This window comes from Haemaphysalis longicornis, unplaced genomic scaffold (genome assembly GCF_048455015.1).
Source record: "Haemaphysalis longicornis isolate Haplotype H1 unplaced genomic scaffold, Haemaphysalis longicornis Haplotype H1 scaffold_1, whole genome shotgun sequence".
In the NCBI taxonomy this organism is placed as follows: domain Eukaryota; kingdom Metazoa; phylum Arthropoda; class Arachnida; order Ixodida; family Ixodidae; genus Haemaphysalis; species Haemaphysalis longicornis.
Window position 1 is genome coordinate 479,739,001 of NW_027526203.1, and position 26,576 is coordinate 479,765,576.

The 26,576-nt window shown below is 50.1% G+C and overlaps 1 protein-coding gene across 7 annotated transcripts in view; it reads right to left on the minus strand.

Moving 5' to 3' along the window:
- LOC144156332 (uncharacterized protein ZK1073.1) overlaps positions 1-26,576 on the minus strand; it is a 282,683-nt gene that overhangs the window by 82,839 nt on the left and 173,268 nt on the right. For all 7 annotated transcript variants that reach the window (XM_077688317.1, XM_077688319.1, XM_077688318.1 and 4 more), the window contains one exon: positions 25,165-25,282. In XM_077688317.1, coding sequence (XP_077544443.1) covers positions 25,165-25,282 — 118 coding nt within the window. The remainder of the gene's footprint in view (positions 1-25,164; positions 25,283-26,576) is intronic.

The following is a 26,576-nucleotide window of genomic DNA, read 5'->3' on the forward strand; positions in this document are numbered from 1 at the left end:
GCGTGCTGCCCCTAGATGAAACGAGCGCCTAAGTTACGTCACCAGTAAAGCATTGAAGGACTCTGGCATAACTGAGCATGAGCTCACGTATGGGCTCTGCTCGCTTCATATGTGATAGACGTCCGAAGTTTCGCGTGTTTCGCGTGTTCCGAAGTTTCGCTCGTTTTCAAACACTGGGCTGTACTCTCAATATTGCAGTGCAGCGACAGATTACCTGAGGGGGCTGTTTGCTAAGATGTGTAGCGGTGTTCTTGAAGATTCATATTGAGGCACCTTGTTGTCCCTCATGACGTCCATACAAATATTGTACTTTTAATAAATAAGTTGATAGCTGAGTTTGTGCTGTCCCCTTGGTTCGTGTAATCTCGCTAATTTTGTGTTCCATGTAACCTAAAACGCAGCCACAATAATGCGAACCCAACTAGACTTCTCCTCGCCACTGCTGACACAGCTTTCAGCACTGTTATTCCCTCGCCACCCCCGATTCCTCTTTCACAAGCTTCGCAATCGGCTGATAACGGCGGTAGCGCCCTTATCAGGCGTTACCAGAACAACTTGCCCGCTTTGAGCGCCAACGTGAGCCCATAATTTTTCAGCATGAGAGACTATCGGCGCGATATTTTGCTCCGTGTATTTTACGCCTAAGCACGCGGCCATCACCGGTTGCCGGGCTATGCGTGCACTGGTTGGGGTGGAAGAAGGGGGCGTGCATGCACAGCTAGTCTTCATGCCGCTACCAATGACATGTGCATTGTGCTGGCAGGAAATTTAAACGGGAAGTCTCGCGGCTCAGTGCAACCTGTCAGCTGTACTCAATGCGGTTTGGGTTGGTGTGTTACACAGACATAGAGATGCCTACGGCGCGGGACGGAAAGGGACAGCAACCTGTTTGTCCACTTGCTAGAATAAAGCTCGAGTACTTCCAGGTTTTGACTCCCTATGGACTGACGCGTGTCGTTCGGTCGGAGGAAGAACGGCGGGTATCGAAGGATCGTCTGCCGGCACAAAAGTGGGAATGGGTGCGAAAAGAGCAGAAAGCCGCTGCCGCCGCCGTTTCTACCGCACGTTCCAGCTCCAAGTAGCTGGGAATCTTTCCCGGATGAACAGCACCGTAGACGTGAGCAAATATTTCTTGTTCAGCTTGAAGGACTTTCAGAGCGACAATTTTGGCGGTGCCTTTCACTTCTAAGAACAAGCACATAACTGGTTGCCGGTTTTCAGGCACGAGCTGGGAGTAGAGGGAAGGGGGGTGTACGCACAGATATAGGTTTCATGCCCTCACTTATCACATGTCTGTTGGGCTGTCGGAAGGCTTAAACGTGTACGTCCACCGCTCTATTGGGATGCGATCATTCCGGTGTCATCCGTGGTACATCGGATTGGGCTGGTGTTACGCAGACACTAAGAGGCCTAAGACGCTGGAGGGAAACAGACAGCTCCATGTTATTCCATTTAAATAAATTTCGAGTACTTCAAAGTTTCAATGGGATAAATGCTAATTGCTCAATCGCAAATTACAAACAATAAAACAAACGTGTCTTGTTTCGTGCATTTCGTGCACGGCGCCCAGCTCCGCAGCTCATCCTTCATGGCAGAGTGGAAGGGCACTAATTTTTTATTGCATCATGGTCCAGCCTGAGGTCTAACGGCGTGCTGGGGACCACATAATACTGCCCCATGGGCTGCAGATTGCCGACGTGCAGGTTGCCGAGAAGATAACAAACAGACTCAGTGACGATAGTATGTAAATATTTGGGCCCCACATGCATGGTATGCGGCTATTTTATGCTATGTGAATATTTAGCATTCTTGCACGCCCGCAGAGTTTCTGTCAGGCCTGGATGACTAGAACAAATGGCAACAAGAAGCTTCCTAATCATTTGCAGCTGCGAGTTGCACCTCGTTGAGTTTTGAGCTCCCAAATCGCGACCGGCCATCCAACAATGCATCTTTGTCGGCGGTCGGCGGGGCTCTTGCGGACGGATGCAACGATGGGGCCGCATTTTTGTACTACCGTAATTGCACGATTCTAACACGCCCCCGATTGTAACGCGCAGGTACGTTAATGTAATAATATACGAAAAAGAAATATAACGCGGATTCTATCGCGCAGATGTAAAAGACATGACACCACGTGCCTGGTAGAAGACACTTTATTTGACGCAAGCAGCTGTGCCATCAATATTCCTTGTGCTTCATAACCTTGCTTATCCAGCTCCTGCTGGCATCAAAACTGGAGCCGTGAGTATTCATAAACGTTCAATTTCATAACCTTGCTTACCCAGCTCCTGCTGGCATCAAAACTGGAGCCGTAAACATTCATAGAACCTTCAATTTCAAGTGCCTTGATCCTAATCTTTGACGTGACGGGCCGTTGTTCATTTGTTGCTAATGTATGAATTCTAACTGTAAGTCTTCAAGTTCTCAAAAACGTCCGAGCTCAGGGCCGGTGAAGCCTTTACACGACAATATGGCCCCAAGTAAGAACGACACAGAATGCGCCGACACATGTGGTTCCCTTCCCAGACAATTCATGTGTTGAGTGTATGTGTGAGATAAGGTTTGGGGGCCATCTGTTTTTTTTGTTTGTTTTTGATTCCCATTTTTGCTAACTTATGTGTTTTCCTAATAAACCTTCAGCTGTAGACCGCGCTTGTGTCTTTCCTGCTCCTCATGTCCTGTCTCCCTTTGCGCTGACCATCATTAGCGTGCAGCTGGTTAGCTTTCTTCGCAAGTAATTTAATATGTTTCCAGTGTGCCATGTTGGCCGACTTACTGCGTACGCGAGCCGCTGGGCGCACGAACGAGTGTGTGGCAGTAAGCCATGAAAGTGATTTTTATTTCCGATAGACGGCTAGAAAAGAGAAAGGAGGCGGTCGCAGAGAAAGCTGAGGGGGAAGCTTGGCCTAGCATTTACAGTATCAGCCAGCTCCTACCTCAACTGTTGTGCTTCCCTACAGCCGCCAACAGGTGCCAGTGGGGCAGCGTCGCCATCCCGACCTTTCCACCACTACTGGCTCCAGGCGTCTCGCTCCGGAGCTCGGATTCGGATAGGCGGCGATGCGGGCGCGGCGGCGCACCCGCAGTTACGTTTACGTGGGCTGCTGTTTCGGCTGCTTCCCGAACTGATGCCGCCAATGCCTCCTGAAGTTTATTCTCTGTGTGTGTATGGAGGGAGGGGGAAAACAGTTTATCGTGTACGACTGAGTGCTGCAGTGACCTGCAGACCTCAGTCGACCAACGACGGAGTGCCAGGCAAAGGCGTCCGTGTGTCTAGAGAGAGGGGCAGTATTGCAAAGGCGTGTGTGGATTCAGCGTCTAAAGGTCCAACGAGACGAAAGGTCCAACAGTGGATATTCCATCTTGTTGGATCTTTCGTTTCGTTGGACTTTCAGGCTCGATTGGACCTTTCGTCTCGTTGGATCTTTCGTCTCGTTGGACATTCAAGCTCGGTGGATCTTTCGTCTCAATGGACATTCAGGCTCCTCCTCATTATATGAACGTCTAAAGCCTCTACAATCACCTTCACTACCTAATTCACCAAATTTATAGCGAGAACGTCTGCGTTTCAGGTGCGAGTATATAACTTTGCTTAAGTACACGATAATTTAAATTTTAATATACTCTAACTAAAGTTTGGGTTTGGGCTAGTTGGTTCACATTTAAACTGGGAAACAGCGCTTTAAACGAGGACAGCGAAGAAGAAGACACAGAAACTAGCGCTGACTATCAACTGAGCAATATTAAGTGCAATGCACTTCTTAAGCGACCCTGAACCTGCGTCCACCGGCGATGTCCGCATCATATACCCACGTGGGGGATTGGCCAGGAATCTCCTCGTCTTCCTTGGCAACGGGGGGAGATGGGCGCGCGCTGCCTGGCCGCTGACATGGCACATACCCACGTGGGGGATTGGCCAAGAATCGGGCGTGAGAAGGGCTAATGCACCCGCTTAAAGGAGTACTGACACGAAATTTCAAAGCTGAGATCCGCTCTAGCAATCAAGTACAACGACAACACAAATAGGTGTCTGTGAATAAATGCATCTTTCTTTCTTTGTAGTTGTGTGTGTGTGTGTGTTATCTCTCTTTCACGAACATTACCGAACCGCGCAAATTCAACTCGTGCATTCGCACTTTCACATTCTTCCCCTCGGGGAAATGCGGGGAAATTTTTTATTGCTTGCGGAAATATAAAGGAAGAATACAATGACGTCACACGCGTGAACAAGAAAAAGAAAAACACAAACAAACTACAGGCGCATCTGCTATGCCAAGATAACTCGAAATTACTGTTCACGTACACAAGTTCTTTCTGATACAGAGCTACGGAAGGGGTGCTCACGCATTCTTCGCCACGCTGGGCGATCTGCCATGCCTCGTAGATTTCGCGTGCGCGTGTGTCGCGGAACCTCGTGAGTACCTTAGTGTCTTCCAAACGCGGGGGGGAGCACTTATAGGCCTCGCAGGCCTTGCAGTGCGTTGCCAAGGTGCTTCCTGTGCCGGTTTTTAGGGAGTACGCATGCTCCCTCAGGCGCTCGTTCAGGCAACGCCCGGTCTGCCCCACATACACACGACCACCTCGTGCACGACGCTGTCGCGGCAAGCCGTAGCTCTGTATCAGAAAGAACTTGTGTACTTGAACATGTAATTTCGAGTTATCTTGGCATAGCAGATTCGCCTGTAGTTTGTGTTTTTCTTTTTCTTTTTCACGCGTGTGACGTCATTGTATTCTTCCTTTATATCTCCGCAAGCAATAAAATATTGCTCAGTTGATAGTCAGCGCTAGTGTTTGTGTCTTCTTCTTCGCTGTCCTCGTTTAAAGCGCTGTTTCCCAGTTTAATATACTCCCGGCGTTTGCCTTTCCACGTGGCGCGGAACGCTATTTCCGAATAACAGCTTCACGAAGATGAAATGACCAGTTTACGAGATATATGTTATCACTGTCATATCGACTGAAGAGCGCCCACAACAAACATTTTTGAAATTGCGCTGGATTGTCCTTTATGCCTGTGTGTGCCTGTGTTAGGGTGTGCGAGATTTATTAAATTCCCTTTAGGAAGACACCGCCAATTGCCTTTCTAAAATAATATCTTCGTACGAACGAAGTCAAGTTCCTTCCCGCGGCATGGACACGTGCAGCAAGCCTACCTGAAATCTGCGAACATTCACTTCCTCAATTGTGCACTTTGCTATTGTCTTTTATAATTTAGATGGGTTGACGGGAGTGCAAAAGTCCCCTTTATATCATTCAAATAACTTCACTCTTTCTACGTGGAAGCCTAACTATCTATAAATATCAGAAATTGCCCCATTTTACTGCGCTGCCTTTCGATCCTGCGCAAGACTATGCGCAATACCGGCCTCACCAGAGCGAATGAATAAAGCCCGAAAGGCTATTTTTGGTTCGTCTGTGATCATAATGAACTGAGTAAGTTAAATAACGCCGGGATATTGACCCTCAAGGGCGACAGTGCAGTGTATTTATGCCATATCCCGCGATGTCTCTTACCTAAATCATCTAGTTTGTATCGCCGGGCACCGCGTGATACTGCAGTGGATCCCTGCCCACTGCGGCATCATAGGCAATGAAAAAGCAGATGAGGCTGCCAAGAGAGGATTACGACTGCGGAACGTGGGGAACATTTTCTTCACGAAGCACGACGCCTCTAGACTAGCAAAGGAGCTTGTTTTCAGGGAAAGAAGCAACTTCTGGTCTGTCCCGGAAAACCAGCACCCATTCCTGCATCATGTCGATCCAACTTTGGCACTGAGGTTACCGGAGCGACTTCCACGTCGGCTAGAGACTTTGCTCCATCGCTTACGTCTCAACGTGGCGCTAACACATACCTACCGCTATCGCCTTGGCCTAACCTCGAACCCCTATTGTGACAACTGCGGTTCACCAGAAACCGTCGAGCATATTTTACTGGAGTGCCCTACGTACTGTCAAGAAAGGAACAACCCCGCACAGAAGATCGAGTGGCTCAACCACAGTTCCTTGACTTTAAAAGCACTTCTGGGACCATGGCCATCTCCCTCGTCTCAGCGTAAAGTGCTAACCGCATTATTTGAATTCCTCAATGACATCGGCGTCGCTGAGCTGATATAGGACCAGACCATCCTTGCACTGTACAACCGTCCATAGACTTTTCACGTGTCGCACTGACGGTCCCCAACGCACACGCTACCTCCTTTTTTTACTTCTTTTATTTTCTTCTTTCTTCTCTCCCTTCCGCCTTTCTGTCAGCCTTAACATGCCGGCAGACCTCTCTGCTTTCCTCTAATAAAGAGCTCTCTCTCTCTCTCTCTCTCTCTCTCTCTCTCTCTCTCTCTCTCTCTCTCTCTCTCTCTCTCTCTACATAAGTGTTGTTCTCGGGCCTCAATTTCACGGCGACCGACCATTACGAGGTAGGGGTGCCGGTTCGGTGAAAGCCTATCGAGTTCTTTATTGCAGCTCCGAAGCGAATCTTCGCGATTCATTTTTGTCCACTTCTTGTAAAAGCCGAAGGCACATATTTGTGGTAGAATTGCGGCGGCACGTTTTAAGCCGTCTGTGAGACGTCTGAGCACGTATTAGACGGTTTCGCGGACAGCAATACCTGCGAAATTTGTGTTGGCCATGGTGTCGGCCGAAGGTTGCGAATGCCGGCCAAATTCTTCAAGCATTTAAATGTGACTAACTGAATTCAAAAAGCGCAAAAAGATGGGACAAGACACGACTACACACGGCGGTGTTTTTTGCGCGTCTTTTTGCGCTGTTACGAATTCAGTTAGCATGCACCAAATAGCCCAAGCCACCGTTCTAACGAAGTTCAAATATGACGGAGAACGATTTTTTTTTTCGGAAAGCAGGAATATGCACCCTTAACAACAGGAATGACCCCGAACACATGCGGACCACCTGTGACGTTGTTCTATACACATCACCTTGTGTATGGAAGTCGAATTACCCAACGGTGACGGTGAAGTGATTTGTAAACATGGCAGGATTCCTTGAAATTACAGTCTGGAGTCGCTAGGCTAGGTTTCGACCACTCTGGTTGCGTTTACGCGACTTTCTTAGTAGAAAAATTAATTTTAAAGTGTTGTCCTAATCTCTGCATCCTTTTTGCTGATTTTCTATGACGGTTCGTATGGCGTTTAGACTTGTAGGCTCCGCTTGACTGCGCCCACAGCGGCTCGCCGAGCCTAGGCCGGCCGCCCGCGGGTCGTCGAATTCATTCCCTAAGTTAAAACTAGCCCATGACCATAATTGTGTCGGGAAGAACGTGGCTTTATTTTGCTAGTTTGCAAAAAGTTCAAGTCAATGTATCTCTACGCTAGCGCACATGCAATACGTATATTGGCTTACGACGTTTCACTGAGTTCCCTTCACGGGAGCTGTAAGCAGCACGGGAGCTGTAAGCTGCCGCTTATATCAACCAGAAGCCATTAATCGTTTCTTTGTTTTGTGCCGGGATGTGGTGGTTTTGGGGATGTTTTGCAACAAACTGTTAAAAGGGACATGGACACGTTTACGTGTCCACGTAACTTCCTGCAATGCGGTTCTTGCCTTCTGTAGATACTACTGGAGTGCGCTATGATATATTTTTTGTGATGGGATTGTATAGCTTGTAGAAGTGCCGCATGACTGACCGGCATCCGGAACTCCCCCGCCCAACGAAGCCCGTTTTTTGGGAGCTGGCGGCATTGGTGGAGAGCATCTATACGAAGGAAAGTTACCCACCAGAGTAGCTGCACCTGTTGGATGGCGTGACTGCTTACTGAAGTTTTGCGGCTGCCTTATTGTAGCTGCTGTGGTGTATCCTTCTTAGATAACTGCTAACTTTTGCATTGCCTAATAACCGCAAGTTTTTCATTCATAAAAGAAAGAAATGTGGAATGGACGAGTGCTCTGAAGTACTAGATGCAGTATATTGTTACGAGGCAGAAGCACGCAAATACAGTGTATTGATTGAAATTAGAATTCTTAGCAATGCCAGCGAGAAAGTACAGAGACCGGTAGCTGGAAGCCCTTCGTCCTTATCTCAAGTTCAGCCCAAACGGCACATAGCCGTAGCTGCCCTCATCGTCTTCTTCCAACTGTTCCGTGACAATATCGTAGCAGGAGAGAGACACAGAGAGAGAAACACGTTTTATTCCTGGCCAGGCTTAGTACGGACGGTGGAGCCGCGGAAGCGCAGCTTTATAGGCCCGAGCCCTGTCGACCAGGGCGCACTAAGACTGGGCGTCCGAGCGCGCGAGGGCAGACAGCCAGGAGTCGGAGGGGTTGGTTAGGGGAAGAGGAAGCAGGGCGGGGCAGTGCCAGATGGCGTGGGGTGTCTTTGTAGTCCCCTCAGTGGGGACAAGCGGGGGTGGGAAAGAGGGATGGCGATATGTGGGTAAGGATGGATCGAGTGGGGAGGGAATGGGTTTGGATCTGTCTCCACAGGGATGAGTTAACGGGGGTTAACGAGGGGTGAGGGAGTGGAAGGGTGGTGCGTGAAAGCCTGTGATGGAGGGTGATTTCGCGGAAGGTGAGCAGTGGCTCTAGGTGAGGAGAGGAATGTGAAGCGATGAGGGGGCTCTGCTGAGGGGTCCGGTGTATCAAAGCTCGGGCCGCCTCGTGTGCCTTCTCCGCACCGCCAAAGCCCATATGGTCAGGAGTCCACAAAAGGGAGATGGTGCGGTCAGGAGGAGGGTGGGAGCAGAGAATATTGTGGGCGAGGGGCAAAATGATGCCCCTGCAGAAATTTCTAACGGCCGTTTGTGAATCCGTTAAAGGGGTCCTGAAATACTTCCGCCGATGCATGGATGTACATGTAACCAAATAAGGCAATGTATTAGCAATCTCCTCCCGCAAGAATTTTGTTAAAGCGATGAGTATCAGCTGAGAAATCGTAAATCAAAAACCGCGCATTATCGTCGCGCCGCATTTCCTCCTCCTTTCGCTTTTGACGGCGCAAGAGCCTCCCCTCCCATGATGCTGCGCTCTTCAGCGGTGACGTACTTCCGCTATGGCGTTCCTCAGACTGCCGTCTGCTACGGGCAAGCTTTGTTGACACCATGAATCCCGGACTCCGCTCAAGGCTGGAAAAGCGAACGAAAAATCTGGCCGCATTTGTGCGGCGGCCTGGCCTTGCCCTTTCGCGGTGTGCGTTGCTGCAGGGCAGCACGTGACTTTTAATCGGCGGCGAACTCGCAGCCGTTGGGGGGGATCGTGCGCTCGGTCCCTTTCATGCACCGCGCACTGTTAATCCAAAAAGCGCCGTATCAGATGTGGCCCCGCTGGTGCCGGGTCTTTATCATATATTTTGTCATATATTATTTATCATATCATATGATATGATAATGATATGATATGATAAATTTATCATATATGCTGATGACAGCACCATATTACTTTCTGACAAAGACGAAAATAACTTAATTGCTAAATGTAATGACTTGCTAGAGAAGCTCCAATTATGGTCACGATTAAATAGAATAAAAGTTAATACAGCAAAAACAAAGGCAATTATTTTCAGAGCAAGAAATAAACCAATTAAATTTCAACACTCGCTTGTATATGCAGGTAGCAAAATTGACTTAGTGTCTCAGCATAAAATTCTTGGCGTCATTTTTTCTGCTCACCTTAGTTGGGATGCTCATGTAGACAGCATATGTAAAAAACTTTCTGCCGCGACTGGAGCGCTGTCTCGCTGTCGTGCGCTGCTCCCAAGCAGGGTGAAACTTGACATATACTACGCGCTTTTTGCATCGCATATCAACTATTGTAGTTTAATTTGGGCTACCACAACGAAAACAAACATCATGAAAGTATTGCTGTTACAAAAAAAGATCATCCGTTTAATCGCCAACGTGCCTTATCTGTACACAACGGAAAACTTATTTCCCATGTACAACATTGTGAAAGTGGACCACATGTATGAATATCGAATTTTGCGCTCCTTTTCCTTTTCTTCCCCCCAATACAGAGACTATATTACTCGCCTGGCTTCTTTGCGACAAAGTGAAAACTTGGCTAGCACCCGCAGTTCTGATGCTTGGTTCATCCCGCAGTTCCGAACCAATTATAAATTACAATCGCTACAACACAATCTCCCCTCCCTTCTAAACAGATATAAGCACACGGCAAACTTTAATTTTCGGGAATTGCGAAAATATTTTGTGACCTTGTAGACAAGTTTGTAATTATCACGACAGTTGCAGACTTTCTTTTCGTTTTTTCCTCTCTGCAAGTTGTAAATGTTTGTGCTGCCTGGTTTTTATTTTGCCTGTAATGTTCTGCTGGTTGGGATTGATTTTGTATAATTTCCATTCGAAAGCAAAACCAGCCCAACAATGTATGTAATCTGCCATTCAAGTGAAAGATGGTTTAATCAGATTAACGGTCGTGTTGTTTTGCAAATTCCATATATTTGATTATGTATATCATGTTCTCTTATGTTGTCTTTATGGTCGTTACTGCCATGTAACGGTTTGCTGGGCCTCGTCAAGCTGCTATTGCAGCTTTTAGCTCAGCAACTGCACACACACAAATGTATGGTAAATTTCATGTTTAAATAAATCTTGAAATCTTATATTGCGGTGGTGGTAATTCCTGCCGGCGGCATGTGAAAAAGACATTTTAAACCGATACAGAACCCGTGCACAAAACGCTTCAATCATGTGACCAGTTCAGCTTGGGGCGACGCGTGGTGGCGAGCGGCAACGTTGGCAAAACATGCTCCGACGCGGCTCTGAGCTTTCTAGCGCTGGAGCGATCGAGCGCCATTTCTTTGACAATCTCAAACATCGGTTGCCCTGGCAACAAGGCACAAACCGCCCCAGAAGTCAGTTACGGTTACGTGATCCCGGTTCAGCTCGGGGCCCCACCTCGCGACATGTGGGCACTGCAGGCGTACCAATCACTCCCATTGGGAAGCGTGAGATGCGTTTGGCATTACAGGAGGCGATGGTGTGTGTGTTGTGGACGCCTTTGTTTCGCGATGAAATGCGACGTTGTGCTTCTGCGGGTGGATAGTGCTTCCCATGGTCTGGATTATCTTTCTCGAGCGACGTACGACTCAACATCGCATGGGGTATGTGCAGTGTGCGTGGCTAAACGCCATCTCGGCTTGCGCGCCAGAGTTAAGTGACTTGCTGTTCGTCCCCGCAAACCGCGCGCGAGGTGAGTGCCGAATTTACGACGGGCATGAGGAGGCAACCCATCGTCTGTCAATCGCGGTTCAGACTTGCAACGCATGTTGTGACGTTGTGTTCGTTCGAAACGCATATCTCGATTGTTTTGAAGTGGAATAAAATGTATCCGTCAAACCCGGGCATTCGGCTCAGGGCGTTCTCTGCGATTGCACGAAAGAATTAAGTGCCACGGGGCTTCAACGCTTTCTTTATGGAACGTACTCAGGTAAGAGAATATCCATGTCGTGTTATGGCCATGTTGCATTCAATACGAACGGTTAAGCGTTTGTTTACACTTGTTTCGTTTGTCGTAAAATGTCCAAGCACTCCGACACTCCGCTGGCAGATCAGCCGGCGAGCCGACGTTGAGCAGACGACTCATCTCTTTGCCGGAAGTGCGTGAAAAAGCCGCCCAATAGCAGGATGTCTAGCTCATGACGAACATCTGGGAATCGATGATGTAGACATGTGGAGATGGCGGCGTCCAAAAACACGAAGGAAAGGGTGAGAAGAAAGCGACAAACTTTGCAACAAAAGTGTGAGCTTTCCGCTGCGCGTAAAAGAGTAATACTTGGCCCAGATGACCTTGACGACCCAATCTAACGATTGCGCTACTTCATTTAGTGTGCTCAAAACGCCTTTCAGGGCCCCTTTAATATGAGGCTAGGGGTGGGGTGGAGGGTGGTGGCCAGGGCAATTGCAGCTTCCTCCGCCTCATGGGGATGGGCAGCGCGGATGGTGGCTGAGGTAGAGGGGGTTGGGGTGTGGTTCACTGCTGCTATAATGTATGTATGGCGGGGGGTTGCTGTTCTGCAGCCTCAACGTACAACGTGTCCGAGGAGGGAGGGAAGTGTTGGGCATGGTATCGTGCCCGCGCCAGGCGACGGTTTGTGTAGTAGGTGGGGTGCATGTTGCGGGGGATAGGGAGGGGATACAGTGCCTCTCGATATCCTGGAGGGATGAGGAGGGGTGGGGAGGGGTGGATGGGCGGGTTAATTTTGAGGGAGAATAGGACGGTTCTGCCGGTGTGGGTTAGGGCAAGGCGGAATAGTTGGGCCTGTCGGTGTGCTTCTATAAGTTCGGATGGTGTGTTAAATGTGCCCGTGTGGAGGAGAGCGTCGGAAGCAGCGCTGGGGGGTAGCTGTAGCGTACGGCGATATAGTGCGCGTTGTATGGCCTCTGTTCGTGTCATTTCGGTGCGGGTGATGGCGAGATATGGTAGGGTATACGTGATGCGTGGGGTGGAAAGGGCGTGGGTAATCTTGAGGCGGTCTGACTCCCTAGGGCCATGTCCTCGCGCGGTGACGAGCCGTAGAAGTCCCGAAATTTGGTCTGCGTGGGTCTTGAGTAGGTGGATGGTGTGTGTGTTGAGTCGATTTTGTTCGATAGTGAGCCCTAGTACTTTGATTTGGTTTTCTAAAGGTCTGACAGAGCCCGACAAAGCGACTTGGATGTTGGGTGTCCATTGTTTGGGTCGGTGGGTGGGCGGTAGTAGAAGGAGCTGTGATTTGTGGGGGGAGCCGGATAGTCCTGCCGCCGCCGCTGTCGCTGTGATTGTTGTGGTCGCCAGTTGGAGTGTGTGTTGGGTATGCGCGTCGCTGCCTCGTGACATCCATACTGTTATATCGTTGGCGTACAAAGCGGTGTGTAGTGTGGGTATTTGTAGGAGAGCCCAAGCAAGGGGTATTACAGCTATATTAAAAAGAGTTGGGGAGAGTATTGAGCCCTGCGGGGTGCCTTTGGCAGGTAATGGAAATTGAGAGGACGTTAAAGGACCAAGTCGGAGAGTTGCTGTGCGGTCCGCGAGGAAAGCTCGTACGTAGCCATAGCAGCGCTCTCCGACTTGCAAAGAGTTGAAGTTGTCAAGAATAGCGTGTAGCGGCCTCTTCGTCGTCAAAGCATGCCCCCAATATCATCACCATGGGCCGCTGTGCCAGCGTCAGCAGCGCGTGGCCTCGACACGCAGGACGAGCCACGCGCCAGAGAAAGCGCCATTTTTCGGGCCACCACCACCACCTCCCAGGCCTCTGCGCTGCTCGGCCGCATTCCACGGGCGCTCCCCGACTCGCGGACTCCTGCTGCACCGAATTCTCCTCTGCAAATAAATGTAGGGTCAGCCGCACGACCACATCGGTGCCCACATTAATTGGTGACCCGGACGTCGGCAGTATGGAGCCCCACTTCGCTTGCCCTCTGCCGCCCTACCCGGCCTTCGAGCGGCCCTAACCCCGAGCCTGGTTCTTGAAAATGGAAGCGCACTTCTTCATCCGCCGCATCGACTCACAGACCGAGCGCTGCCGCATCACCACCACTCTGCTTCCAGCCGACCTACGCTGTGAGCCGCTAAAACACGGTGAGCGGCCCTACGAGCGGCCTCGGCTCGAGTCTTTCCCGCCACAAGGACGCTGCATCGCCCCCTTCCACGGTTACCTCGCACGACGTACCGCACGATGGAATGGGAACCGTGATGACTTGCTCGCAGCCTCCCTCGCGCACTGAAGACGACTCTCCGACCCAAGAGCGAAGAGACGTTCTACCACCGCCCGGCTTCGCTGAACGTCATTCTACGGGCCACTCCAAGCCGGCTGCGCCCAGTCACTCCACTCAAAGTGTTTCCACCACGGCACTCAGTGCAGCGACCTTGCCACCCCGCCCACCGTTCTACCCTAAGAACCCCGAGGTGTGGCTTATGCAGATGGAGTGCTTTTTCGACCTGCACCGCGTCACAGCCCAGGAGGACCGTTACTCACTGATGTACGAGCTCCGAACATAAAGCTTAGCCTCCAGCTTGCCGGAGCCTGGAGCCTAGCTCTACGACGAGCTCAGGACCGTCCTCCTGACGCGCTACGGTCGGTACCTCAAACCACCCACGCCAGCCGCACGGCCTTGCACCAACCCTGTCGAGGACCTTGTTCCTAACACCAGCACGCTGGCGTCGGCGGTACCGCCCCGTGATGGCACTGCTACTACGACCACGCTATGCCCAGCGGACGGCAGCTCTGCGGCAACGATGAACGAGCGCTCCTCACACCCCAGCAGTCTGTTGCCCACTGTGTCTGCGCTGCCTGCCTGCTCTACGCAAGCACCGGGCTGGACACCGCCGTTACCACCTTTCAAACAAGCGGTTTCTGTGGACGTAAACGCAGTTTATGCACCCAACCCGCCGTGTTGGGTGCAAGTTACGCGGTTAGGTGCAAGTTACGCTGTTAGCGTAACTTGAGCGTTGTTTCGCATGTGACCCCATTATGTAAAATACGCTTTCACGAGGGCATTTAGGGACACTGTAAATAATTAAATAACTAAATAAACGTGGCTAGTTTTGAGGACAATAAGTTTGCGTTCCGTATTACTTTTTTGTATATCTATGTGTGTGTGCTCATGTTTTGTATGTTTTTACCTCTTTTCTCTGAAATGCCCTCCGTTCAATGAAATTGTGTAGCCGTCAGAAATAAAGATATTAAATACATTCAAAGAGGGTAAGACAGCCTTCATTTATCTAGTCTGTTTAGCAGCTCGTATGGGTTGTGAAGATATTTGGTCAACAAAAGATGCGTCACGTCCTATCTGTGACGTCCTATCTCGCGTGGTCATCAATAGGCCGTGATTTTATTTTTCTGTAGTGTGATTGTGCCGACGTTAAAGTGGGTAGTGATTTTTAAAAGTACTAATGCGTCGATTTGGTTACGAGCGGCATTCGTCGTTTTCGCTGTGGGCAGTACAAATATTTTCGGGCATGAAATAATTACTGATTTGAGCTAAAATTTACTTTTCGCAGGAATGGTGCTTCACTTTTTCTCAAGCATGTATTCGGTTATTATAAGCACACGTCTTGATATGTCACTTTCAAAGCGGTAATCGTCGCTGGACCCTTCTACGAAATGAACAAATTCTCGCAAATTTGCCTGAAGCCATTCATCATAACTTTTTATTATTGTCTATGCTGTTTCGCTCAGATTCTACAAAACAAACGAAAGACTGAAAATTTTGACAGCGGTGGCAAACATAAATGAAATAGTCCGGTTCAGAAGAAAAGCTTAGAAAAGCTGTTGCCATCTGTCAAAATACTGGCTATGCGTGCGCAAATATTCCTATCTCGAAGCGCGCTATCCGCGCCTCTAAATTTGCGCAGTCAATTCGTTCTGGACAACCCTCCAAACGGTTTATTTCAAGAGTAATCCCAGGTGAAAAGGACGCAAAGCAAGGTTGTTCAACAAAACACCGCCACGAAAAGCAAAACACCGCCACACACAAAACACAAGTTAGGCTGAATGGGAGTTTTTTGGCTGAAATACGTCTTTTAAACTCCTCACGGCAGGCGGCCTGCTCCCACGTGTGATAGTATGATGTTGGAAAAACTGCCAGTTTACACCGGGGGCCACGAGCCATCGTAAATAGGCGCATTTACCACAATTGTACCTCTTCACAATACGCAGTATCTAGCTGGGAATACTACGTTTGTCCTAATGGGAGTATTAAAAACTCCCACGCATCCTCCATCTCCTCCTCCTTCACCCCTTCCTCCTCTACGCACAAAATGGCTGCCAGTTGGTGTCGTGTGAGCTCTAGCGTCCCCGAAAATTTGTTTCGATGTGAACTTGCGGCCGCACGAATGGATGTGAAGTGCTTCCCGATAATCGAAGCTCGTTGCGAACATTGTGGAACCAGCCTACACTGACGTGCGACACACTGCAACGTCGCCTCCGTGTCACCGACCTTCGAGCTGACGGAATGCGCCAGCGAGCCGACGCGAGGCCTAAATGCAGTGATCGCTAACGGAGAGTGGCTCGTTAAAAACTACGCGGTTGTGCCTCTGCGAGCTGTTTGAAGGTAAGATTTTCACGTTTTTATTGAGCCCAACATTTCGGGAGACTTGTGCTCCTTCTAGTGTCAAATAAACTCAACATGTTTCCCGCGTCATTGCACGGGCGATTCTCCGCCACTGGAGGTGAGCGGTGTGCGTGAGAGAGGGCGCCATGCCCGGAACGTCATTGCGGAGGCCGAACGATGTGAAAGCAATGCGTATTTGCGCGGCTCTCGAGCAGAACACTCACTCATTCACACTCGCAAGCAGAATGAAAACTGTCCGCACTGTGAACGGCTGTTAGGTGTTTTTGTTAAGCTGTATCTGTGGCTTACTGGCAGGCGAAGGTGAAGTTGGCCGGTCAAATGTCGCAGGGCGATGGCTTTTCTTGAGAAGTACGTGTGGTGCCAGCCGCGCCTGCTACGAGGAGGGTGACTGCCGCGTGCCGCCGGCGATTAATTGCTTTCACTGGAAAGGGAGAAGGTCGGGGCCCCGTGGGAGCTCTCCGTACGCTAGGTGCGTGTAAGTATAACCGGCAAACGCCATTCGAGGGAGCATTTTGTAGAGTCTACGGACGACTGCTTATTTTTTTTTTGAAGGGGGGGCAGACGCAGGCGTCACACCGACCGAAATTTTTCCTTAACTTGGGTGAGGGGAGAGAGGGACAGTGCGGGTGGTAAAACCTGAAGCTCGCTCTCAGAACACTACACGCAAGGATAACAGGGAAAGGACGCATTTTGAGAAGTTGGTCGCCACAAGGGTCGCGCTGCCCTTCGAGCAGCACAGCACTTCGTTTTGACGAACTAGTGAGCGCAGATGTCTCGGACGGAAGTGCAATTTCGCGTAGCTCTAAATAAGCATTCAGACATTACAGAAAGTTGGACACAAGAGTGACAAGTGCAGCGTCTTTACCATGCCGTTCCTTTTTTTTTTTTTTTTTTCAGGTCAGATGCCCAATATGCTTCTGTATTTGTTGCCATAGATTTAAAGCGTTTTGTTATCCCTGTAATGCATGTGCTACTGTGGCTTCCTGGGGAACGTGCCAGGAGGCGCGGGAACGTCAGCGTTTGGGAAGCAAGTGCAAGAAAACAGCGCACCGGCGACATGCTGACCTCATTGTTTACAAATGGCTTACATTTTTTCGTTGAGGAGTGTTGTAGTAGATAAAGTTCTTACCAAGATACCTTTTGTTCTCGATGTAAGTGTTTTGTTGATTCAGTGTTTTTATTGTGTTATTAACGTGTTCGCACGTGTATCGTATTTATGTAATTTTTATGCAATAAAATGACTGTGTGCAGAAAACAAACTTTTCACGTTTCGCAATTCAACGTTTGAAGCGGAAAAAGACAAGAAATTACGTAATCCTTAACGAAAAATGAAAATGCGGCCTGTGCGCTCATTAAGAACTCCCAAATACAGTAATAAGTCACTCTGCAGCGCTTTTATCAAACGCACAAAAAAATACCTCGAATGCAGGCCAACACTGCTCCCAACGCGCCCCCTGAAAACTCCCAGTTGGAGGAAATAATACACTCCCAATGGTACCGCTGAAAACTCCCATTGTAGTGGCAGTAAAATGAAACTCTCATATGCTACTGAAAAAACTGCGGAAATAATGGGAGTAAGGCGAAACTCCCATTGGAAGGAGTTATGAAAACTCCGAATTGGTACTGCGTTATGCAACAAGCCATTTTACTCCCATTCCGGCTTATTTGTGTTCTGTGTGTAGAGCGGCGGCATGCAACACATGCAGTGCGTGCCGCCGCTCTCGCCCGGCCGTGAGGAAGGCTACCGGAGCGCTTGGCCTTGAGCGCTTGGTAGAGACAGAGAGAGGGAGAGAGGCGGCACCGCGTGGTCGCGCCAATCGGCGCCGCCTGACTTTATGCGCGGGCGTCCTCATGGAGACCGTTGCCTGGCGCCCGCCTCCCTCCCCATTCCCATCCCTAAACGGCGCAAGCCTGCCACAGAGCAAAGCCGCAGCTTGATCCCAAACTACACCGTCATGCGCCCACACCGGGCACCGAGACACGTTCACGTCGATTATACAAAATAACGGGGAGAATGAGTCATCGGACACACACACGCACGCACACAAGCGCACGCATGCACACGCACGCACGCACACAAGAACGAACACGCACGCAACACACACGAACGCATACACGCGCGCACGCACACAAACGCACATGCACGCACAAACACACGAACGCACTCGAACACGCGCGCGCACGCACACACATACAAACTCTCGAGCACGCGCGCACGCACGCACGCAGACGCGCTCACGTAAACACGCACGCACTCATTCACTCACTCACCCACTCACAAATTACGCTATCTCACTGCCGAGAACGCGCACTATTCGTCACACCACTCAGGGGTCACAGCACCCCTGCGCTAGTCTGTACGCCATCGGCACGCGGACGACGATCTACATACGGGGCACAAAATATGAGGAACACTAGACTGCGAAGCCCTGTTCAGCGAATCAGCGCAGCAAGAATGACGGGGACTACAGTGTTTATGCTGACCACAACGGTAAATACGAAAATAAAGCACAGAGGAAATTTCGCCGTCATAACTAGCTGGTCGGCGACCATGAACGGACAGAACGAAAAAAGCAAAATGTGGGAGCCCAGGTCCCAATATCAACTTGGGCAGACAAATTCAGAAGCGTAATGATAAATGACCGTCGATGACAACGAAGCAGCGCGAACGGCGAGTATCTTACCTTTCGCGATCTGAAGATATGAAATATATATTTCACAAAATGCACGCAACAGTAACGATTCGAACTCCGCGATTCGGTAAGGCGAATGAGGAGTCCGACATAACGTACGATTCTTGTGAATCTGCACGAACGGATGGGCAAAATTCAGCGGGAGACAGGGAACTAAACGAAGAGGTGCAGTCGGCGAGCCATCATGTCAAATACTATGTGAGGTTATGCTAAGGCGAACTACTTCATTTGCTGCACGTTGCGAAAGGTATGCACCTAGGCTTATATGAGTCAAAGCAGCATTCACGCAACATAACGAAACGCAAACATTTTGGTGAAGTTTGCAATAAAACGGCAGCGGTGAAGTTTTCAGGTGTGTCAAACACCCGGACAACAGCAAATCACATGCCTCAAGGCACGCACCGTAACTGCCGTAGAAGGATGTGTGACGCCAAGTCCGCGTGAAAGCGAGTATCACAATAGAGCGCTGCCGTAAAAAGCAATGACAAATACTGATCCGTTTAATACGCTAAGGCCTCGAAAATGAGCAACTGCTTCCACAACACGCAAATCGCCCATCCGAACCGTTTCGCCATCCTGATACGCGAATCCGTGAAAATCTGCGATACCTTTTCAAACGGTTACGGGCACTCACAATTTGCGCTTCAGAACAGCCGACCAATTATGCCGGCCAGTTATGTACACCAAGTACTACGGCACGATACCACGGTGCTTCCTAATGCCTCCATCGCAACTCTCAGCGGTAGTAAAGGGCAATCGCTTTGTTCCGACGACGTTACCGACACCAATTCCTACACGAAACACTGAGAGCCAGAAACATCATTCGGCGAGAGTGCGCGCAACAGCCCCTCAATGAGTAATGACAGTGAGAGTATCAGTGCATTTTGGCGTCAAACGCCCATCCAAATGGTATTCCTAAATCAACAGGTCACTGGATAGTTGATTCCAGGGCGCCTTATAAAGGAGAGTAGCCACATATTACCGAAGCTAAAGGCAGTCGCTCCATTGACTAGTGGCTGTGCGTACGAGTGGATACCGCCAGCAGCAATTACCACAGCAAGCAGCTCCTGCGAGGAATGCCAACAGCGAGTGATGCTCACCGCGGTAAGCCCGCACATCGTGCAAGAAGCGCGAGTTCATTCGCCACTCATGAGTGGTGAGCGGGGCTCGCCGCGAGTGGAACTCGCACTCGCGAGTGGTGAGTGGGGCTCGTCGCGAGTGGCGCTCGCGCTCGCGAATGCTGAGCGTGGCTCGCCGGGACTCGCACTCGCGCGTGGTGAGCACTGAGCGGGGCTCACCGTGAGTGGCGTTCGCACTCACTCGCACTCACCAGGCCGAAACGACGGTGAGGCTCACTCACCACTCACTCGTAAGTGGTGAGTGGGGGGGTGTGTGTGTGAGTGCACTCATGAGTGAGCCTGCCGACCTATGAACGCTCCATCCAGCACTTGGCGTCAAGAACTCTGGGTGTCGGCTTCGAGATGGCAGCGATTAAACGTGGTCTTTAGCCTTCCTCTTTCGGAGCCCCAAGTGTCACTCGTGACAATATGAAGCTCTCCCACAGCTATACGCAGACATTTCGTGAGCAGAAGAGCATTGAAGGACTCTGGTCGTTGTAACCAAAACAGGACGAAAACGCCGCAGAGGGGAAAAGCTGAAGACCCACCGCGTCTTTAGCGTGCGAAGAGTTCCACGCGGCACTAGTTCTACAAATTTCATGGGTGCGCTATGTGCGGGAATGAATTCTACTGGTCCGCAGATGGCCACTCGTAACCACACCAGCGTTTGCTCGAAGCAAAAGTTTATGCTCTCTCTCCTCCTCCCGCTGCAGCGCAAGCTTCCACACATGGGCGCTCGCTGGAGTTTTCATGTAGAGAGGTACAAACGTTGACAACGGCTCACGGACGTCTCGGTTTCGCTGCATCGAGCAGCGCCACCTGCTCATAGCCACCCGCGTCGCAAGCGAGACGAGGAGACGGCGCTGTGGCAATGAGGCACGTGAAAGCTATTGTTTTTTTCCCTTGGCAGGCGGCTGCATCTTGGTCTTGTTTTTGGGTGTGAAAATAAGCGAAGCTAGCAACGATATAAAAACTGCGGTTGATTACACCCTTAAAAATGAGGCACAAAGCGTCGTGCCACACAAGAGTTCTCGCCACTCCGCGTTCTTCAGCATGCATACGAAAACTTCGAGGGGCTAATGGAGCTAATGCTGAACGTCTGTGCCAAAAACCCGCGCAAGAGGCGAGATCAAAACTGCACTGGATAGCAGCCCAAGCGAATTTCAAGAACAGGCGCTGTCGTGGCGGGGGAATAATTTTGGCGAAACTTGACCCCCAAAAGATTGAATCACCCGCCAGAGCTGCCGCAGCGCCGTCCCCTAGTCTCGCTGGTCACGCCGGTGCCTGCGCTGCATCTACGGAAGGCCGGGCATTGCCGCTTCGTTGTAAACAGTTTGACCAGCTTTTTTTCTGCTTCCATTTGCATACTGCATCTTGTCATTCCTCCTGTTCAGTAGCATGCTCCCCAGTCACAGTTGTTTACATCGCGTGGGGCTCCCAGGCAACGCGTACACATGTATTTCTATCGAGTAAGCGTGAGTTTTTATTTCTAACCCCTAAACGGTTTCGTGCTTCGTACGTTCTACACATTTATAGATTTGATTTAACCGTTATTCATTACATTGTTTTCCCTCGAGTTGTCACTTAGCAGGTCTTTTCATTGCTTGTGTGTAATCCTCCTGTGGCAACTTTCTTTCCGCCGCGCGGTGGAAGCCTTCGTTACGCAGTGCGGTCCTTAGTTTTGTGACTATCTTCGCTAGTTTACACTCATTGGCTGCTACCTCGTGTAGATGCAGTACAAGGGAGCAGAGACGGAAGGCACCTACTTTGTCCATGTCGTCGTTGCACAGAAATTGAACTGCGAGTGTTCTTCGCGGAGCGTTACTATACGAGGCCAGCTTTCTATCCGGCTTCTTCTCGACACGATAAACGCTTAAGGAGCACTGACACGAAAATTTTATGTTACACTTTTATTGCGTTTATCGATGCTTAATGGTCTGGCCAACCTGAAACAGCACTTCAAATACTTCAGCGCGCGATAGTTAATTACATTGAACGGCCTGAAAATCGTTTGTTTCAAATTCCTGCGCTTTCATCTCGAACGGCGCATATGACAGACTCCCTGCCTGACCTCACCGCTTTGTGCGGACGTCACCAGCGCCCGCTTGAGAGGGTGTTCCGCCCGCTCGCCGTTCGTGGGGCCGCGCGCGTGAAGTGACGTCACGAGTTTTCGACGAGCGCTGTCGCGTCACTTCTTTTTCCTCTCCTGGAGTGATGTCACGCTGATGTCCATTTGCTGAGTGCCGCTCCGCGCGCTGCTCCGTCGGCGCGATAAATGAGATCCAATTGAACTATGTTCTTCGCGTCGCAGGCCGCTCATATTTCAGCCAGGGTATTCTGTCGAGTGAAGGAAGCGAACTGTGCAATAATATTAACGCCGAAAATTGGTGTCAGTGCTCCTTTAAAGCAATCAGGAAGGTGGGCAGAGGTAAATGATGAGCTCACGCTGTCCTCCCCGGGTCCTTGGGCTCCATGTTTGCATCCTGGTCAGCACTCCGTTAAGCCTCGCAGTGACCAGAAGAAACACGATGCCGCACGCGCCGGCTGTCGCTGCTGCGCGCGTAGTACCACTGATCCCGAGCGCAGCATAGGTTACATCAGTGGTAAAAATGTGCGTTGCTGCGTGGACGCTTATTATTGTCCGCGTTCTTAGGGGCCTATTAGGAAATGTGGGCTACTGCGAGAGAACGGCTACGCGGTTTTTACCACATCAACAACTTTCTATTATTTATGTCATGTCGACAATGCTGCCAGCCAGAATTATAGGCCCAAGCAAGAGTGGGGAATATTCCTTAAAATTGCGCAATGGTCTTCCAAAGAGGAAAGAAAGAAAACTACACCGCTTATCGAAAAGATTATGATTTGATGCATGCAAATGATCAGTATTGAATGTGGACACCGGCGCCGTGATCCATATGCCTGCATATTGCATAACATTTGATTCTGCTGCATCGTGTTCTCAACCAGGATTCTTACGTACGTGCCTCTGACTTTCTGAAGGCTTCTACGGCTGCGCCGCATGCTCAGTGGGAATTCGAGGAGCTGCCCTGTAGCCTCACTCTTTTGTCCTTTTTGTCGGCCTCTTGCGTTACAGCCTGCCGGCCCTACATCAGCTATCGCCTACAAGCCTGAAGGTAATAGATTCAGTGCTGGCAAAAGCTATGCGCACCTGCCTGGGTCTATACTCGATTACAACTCAAGAACGGCACCACCTCATGTAGTGTATCACTCCGCCAAAGCGCCGGACCCGTGATGTTAGTGCGCGCGCGTTTTGAAAGGGGTTTGCTATGAATGCGTGATAGCGTCTGCCTTGTCTCACGCAGTTTGTTTGTCGTCACTGGAGTCGTTTATAAGCATATTAAGTCCAGCAAATCACGGGAACGGCTCACGCCATGTTCAAAATATTCCCTGTAACGCCCTACTTGCGCCGCGGGGAGAAACATCCGGCTACGGTGATAAGGCACAGCGGCAACTTCCGGTGCCGTTCTTAAGTTGTCACCGAGTATACCTAAATGCGCATCGACGGTTGGAACTCTTTGCGAAGCTCGGTGCTTTTCCGCCACAGTGCTACAACGCCAAGAGATGCTTCGAACGTCTTTGCGCCATTTGTCTCGCTGTCATACGCATCCTTTGGCAGACCTCTCAACACAGTATGCAAGACACCTGCTTCCGGCGAATTTTCAAAGACCTCAAAAGTCGATAGCAGCACCATGGGTACTGGCGCCATGGAAAATTTGCACGACGATACCCGGAATTAGCAAAAACACAGCCATGCCTGTGGCCGCGCTCAAGTTCTTCACACTCGAGTATATATCCAGCACTTACAAAGACTACACACATGTTTATTCCGATGGCTCGGTTCGCCCGGGCTCATCCGCCCATCGGCGTGTGGATCCCATCAGCCCGGTGCACTATCGAAAGAAAACTTAGGCACGAAACACCTTCCACTGCTACCGAACTGGCAGCTGTAAGGGCTGCACTTCATTACATCAGCAGACATCACGTCCAGCAATGGGTAATATTCCTCGACTCGCGCAGCGCCTTACAAGCGCTCCGAAAGCTTCACAACAGACGCAATCAACTTGTGTGTGAAACTGCCCAAATTCACACAATGGCAGTGCGGGAAGGTCATGAAATCATCCTTCAGTGGCTGCCTGGTCACTCGGACACACAAGGCAATATTAGATCCGACGCAGCCGCCAGCGCAGGCCACTTTATAAGCCACACGACCTAGCTTCCTTTCTCCCGAGAGGACAGCAACGCCCTTATCCTCGCAAGTGGATGGGTTGCACAAATTTCGGAGTGGCAGGACCCTCACCTCATGTATCTACCACTGCACGCTATTGACCCGCACTGTGACTTCAGCTTTACACGCGGCCTCAACCAGAGGTGTAAAGGAGTTTTGCCCCGACTGCGTCTCAATGTGGCGTTTACTCAGAGTTTTCAGTTAAAGATAGGTTGGGAAGATTCCCCCCTGTGCCGGACTTGCGCTGTGCGTGAGAATGTAAATCACTTGCTGTGCGTCTGCCCTCGATTAGCGGCTGCGCGAAAAACTGCTGCGAGCTCCCTCTGTCGTGTACGTCATGGAGGCAGTCTCGAACTTTTTCATTTTCTTGGACCCTAAGCCAATAGTGCTGACAGTACCTTTGGTACAAAAGTTCTGCTCCAGTTCCTACGATTGACTGAGCTGGACAAATCTCTCTAGATCACACACAGAGGAAGTGTGCCACGATATCTACTCTTTCGCACCGTGGCATACATCTATTTATTTTTCTTTGGTTGGTGTTGTAACTAAGTTTTTCCCGTCGTTTACTTTTCATTTTGTTTCAGCGTTTCCATTAACGATTTTCTTTTCAATTGTATTTTTTATGTCCGGAATCTGCTGGCAGCATTCTCTTGTTTTTATTGTCCTTTTTTAACGTTTCATGTTTGTATTCTTCCTGCTGTAACCCTAATGTCTGATATTCACCACTCATCAACGTAGTCACCCCCCATCTGATGTAGCGAGCCTTCTCCCTAGCAGGGCTGACCTCCTCAGTTCACATTAAAGAGCATTCCCTCTCTCTCTCTCTCTCTCTTGGTCCCGTACCAAGTTTAGGCGCATGAAATTGTGGTTAGCAGGAAGTTTAAGAGCCTCGTTAGTCACATTTTCGCACAGGGTGAAACGCCGAGATTCGTCAAATTGTTTTGTTGGCCCTCTGCGTTGGACAGTAATGTCTCTGCTCGAACCATAAATATAACGAAATAAACTCGCAAGACAGCAGCGTGTTGAAACTCGGCCAGAATGAGCGCTAACTGTACGCAGGCCTCACGTGCCTCGATAAAGTGGCCGGCACTTACTCGCTGGGAAGTTCGGCGGCGTTGTCTTCCTGGCCCGGCACATCGACGTGGATGAAGACGGACCGCTGCTTGATCTCGGCCATGCACGGGTGCTCCACGAAGTCCTGGAAGGAGGAGTCTGCAAACGCCCACTTCACTTGAGAACACAATAAGGCACACCCGGCATGGCACAGATGAAAGCTGCGCCCAAATGGCAAGGTCGAGCGTCGGCTCATTTTCCCCTGTACTTCCAGCTGCGTGGGCGCGCTAATCATCTAAAGATGCAAACAGAGACATTAAACTGTGGAAAATATCAAAATAGCGTGTAAAAAACGAGTATACATAGAGGGAACGCAGAGGATGAGTGCTGGCATAAGGGGCATTTTTCCATCACACACAGAAAGTATAATTAACCGCGCAGGCCAAACACGACAGAAATAATCAGGGGACGTTTCGCGAATAAGTACGGTAGCTAAGTTTCGTGCACGTTGCAGGAGTTCGTTCCCATACTTTCACACTACGCGTGTATTACGTCTTTAAGCATCCGTATACTGACTGCAAACGATAATCAGCGCTGCATCAATGGCTTGTCGAAGAAATAAAGGAATCCTCTGAGTACGGCGCGAGTCAAATGCAGGATGGAGTGGTCCGATGCGATGCACGATTGGTCGGAAATATGGCTGCCACGACTCTCCGCACGCGTGAATTCGAGACATATGCTGCGACGCGTCGCCGGCGCCGGCGTCACTCCGCCCACTGTTTTCGCTCCATGGTTGCGTCCCTATTTAGGCGCACTTCAGCCGATTTTGATATCTGCAAGGGAAATCCGAGCAGGAAAAGAAAACATTTATCAACTTGAAGTCGTTGTTGCTGTTTATAGGGTTTAACGAGCCGACGCAACTCAGGTGATGAGGCGCGCCGTAGTGGAAGGCTCCGGATTAATTTTGACCACCTGGGGATCTTTAACGTGCGCCGAAATCTCGTACACACGGGCGTTCTTGCTTTTCGCCTCCATGAGAAAAGCAGCCGCCGCAGCCGGGAATCGAACCCACGTCCTCGTGCTCAGCAGCACAATGCCTCAGACACTGACCCACCGCGGCTGGTATCAACTTGAAGTCAAAATGAATAGTGCTAAATTACGCAGTGTATAACGTAATATTAATTAATTAATATTACGTTATACACTGCGCTTTATATGTTCCGTAAAGTGGTGTGGGAACGTTTAGCAATGACGATGATTCCACTCGTCAACGCTGTTGTTACCGCTGGCCGCGTGCGTTCACAGGTGTCTGCATTCTCGCTGTTCATGCAGGACGCGTGGCGCGTGATCTCTATCTTCTCTGCTAATCTGAGGTGCTCGTTTTAGCTTTTTGTCACCGCCAGCTCCGCGAAGGCATGAGCCATCTAGCCCACCGACACAAACAACTTCTAAA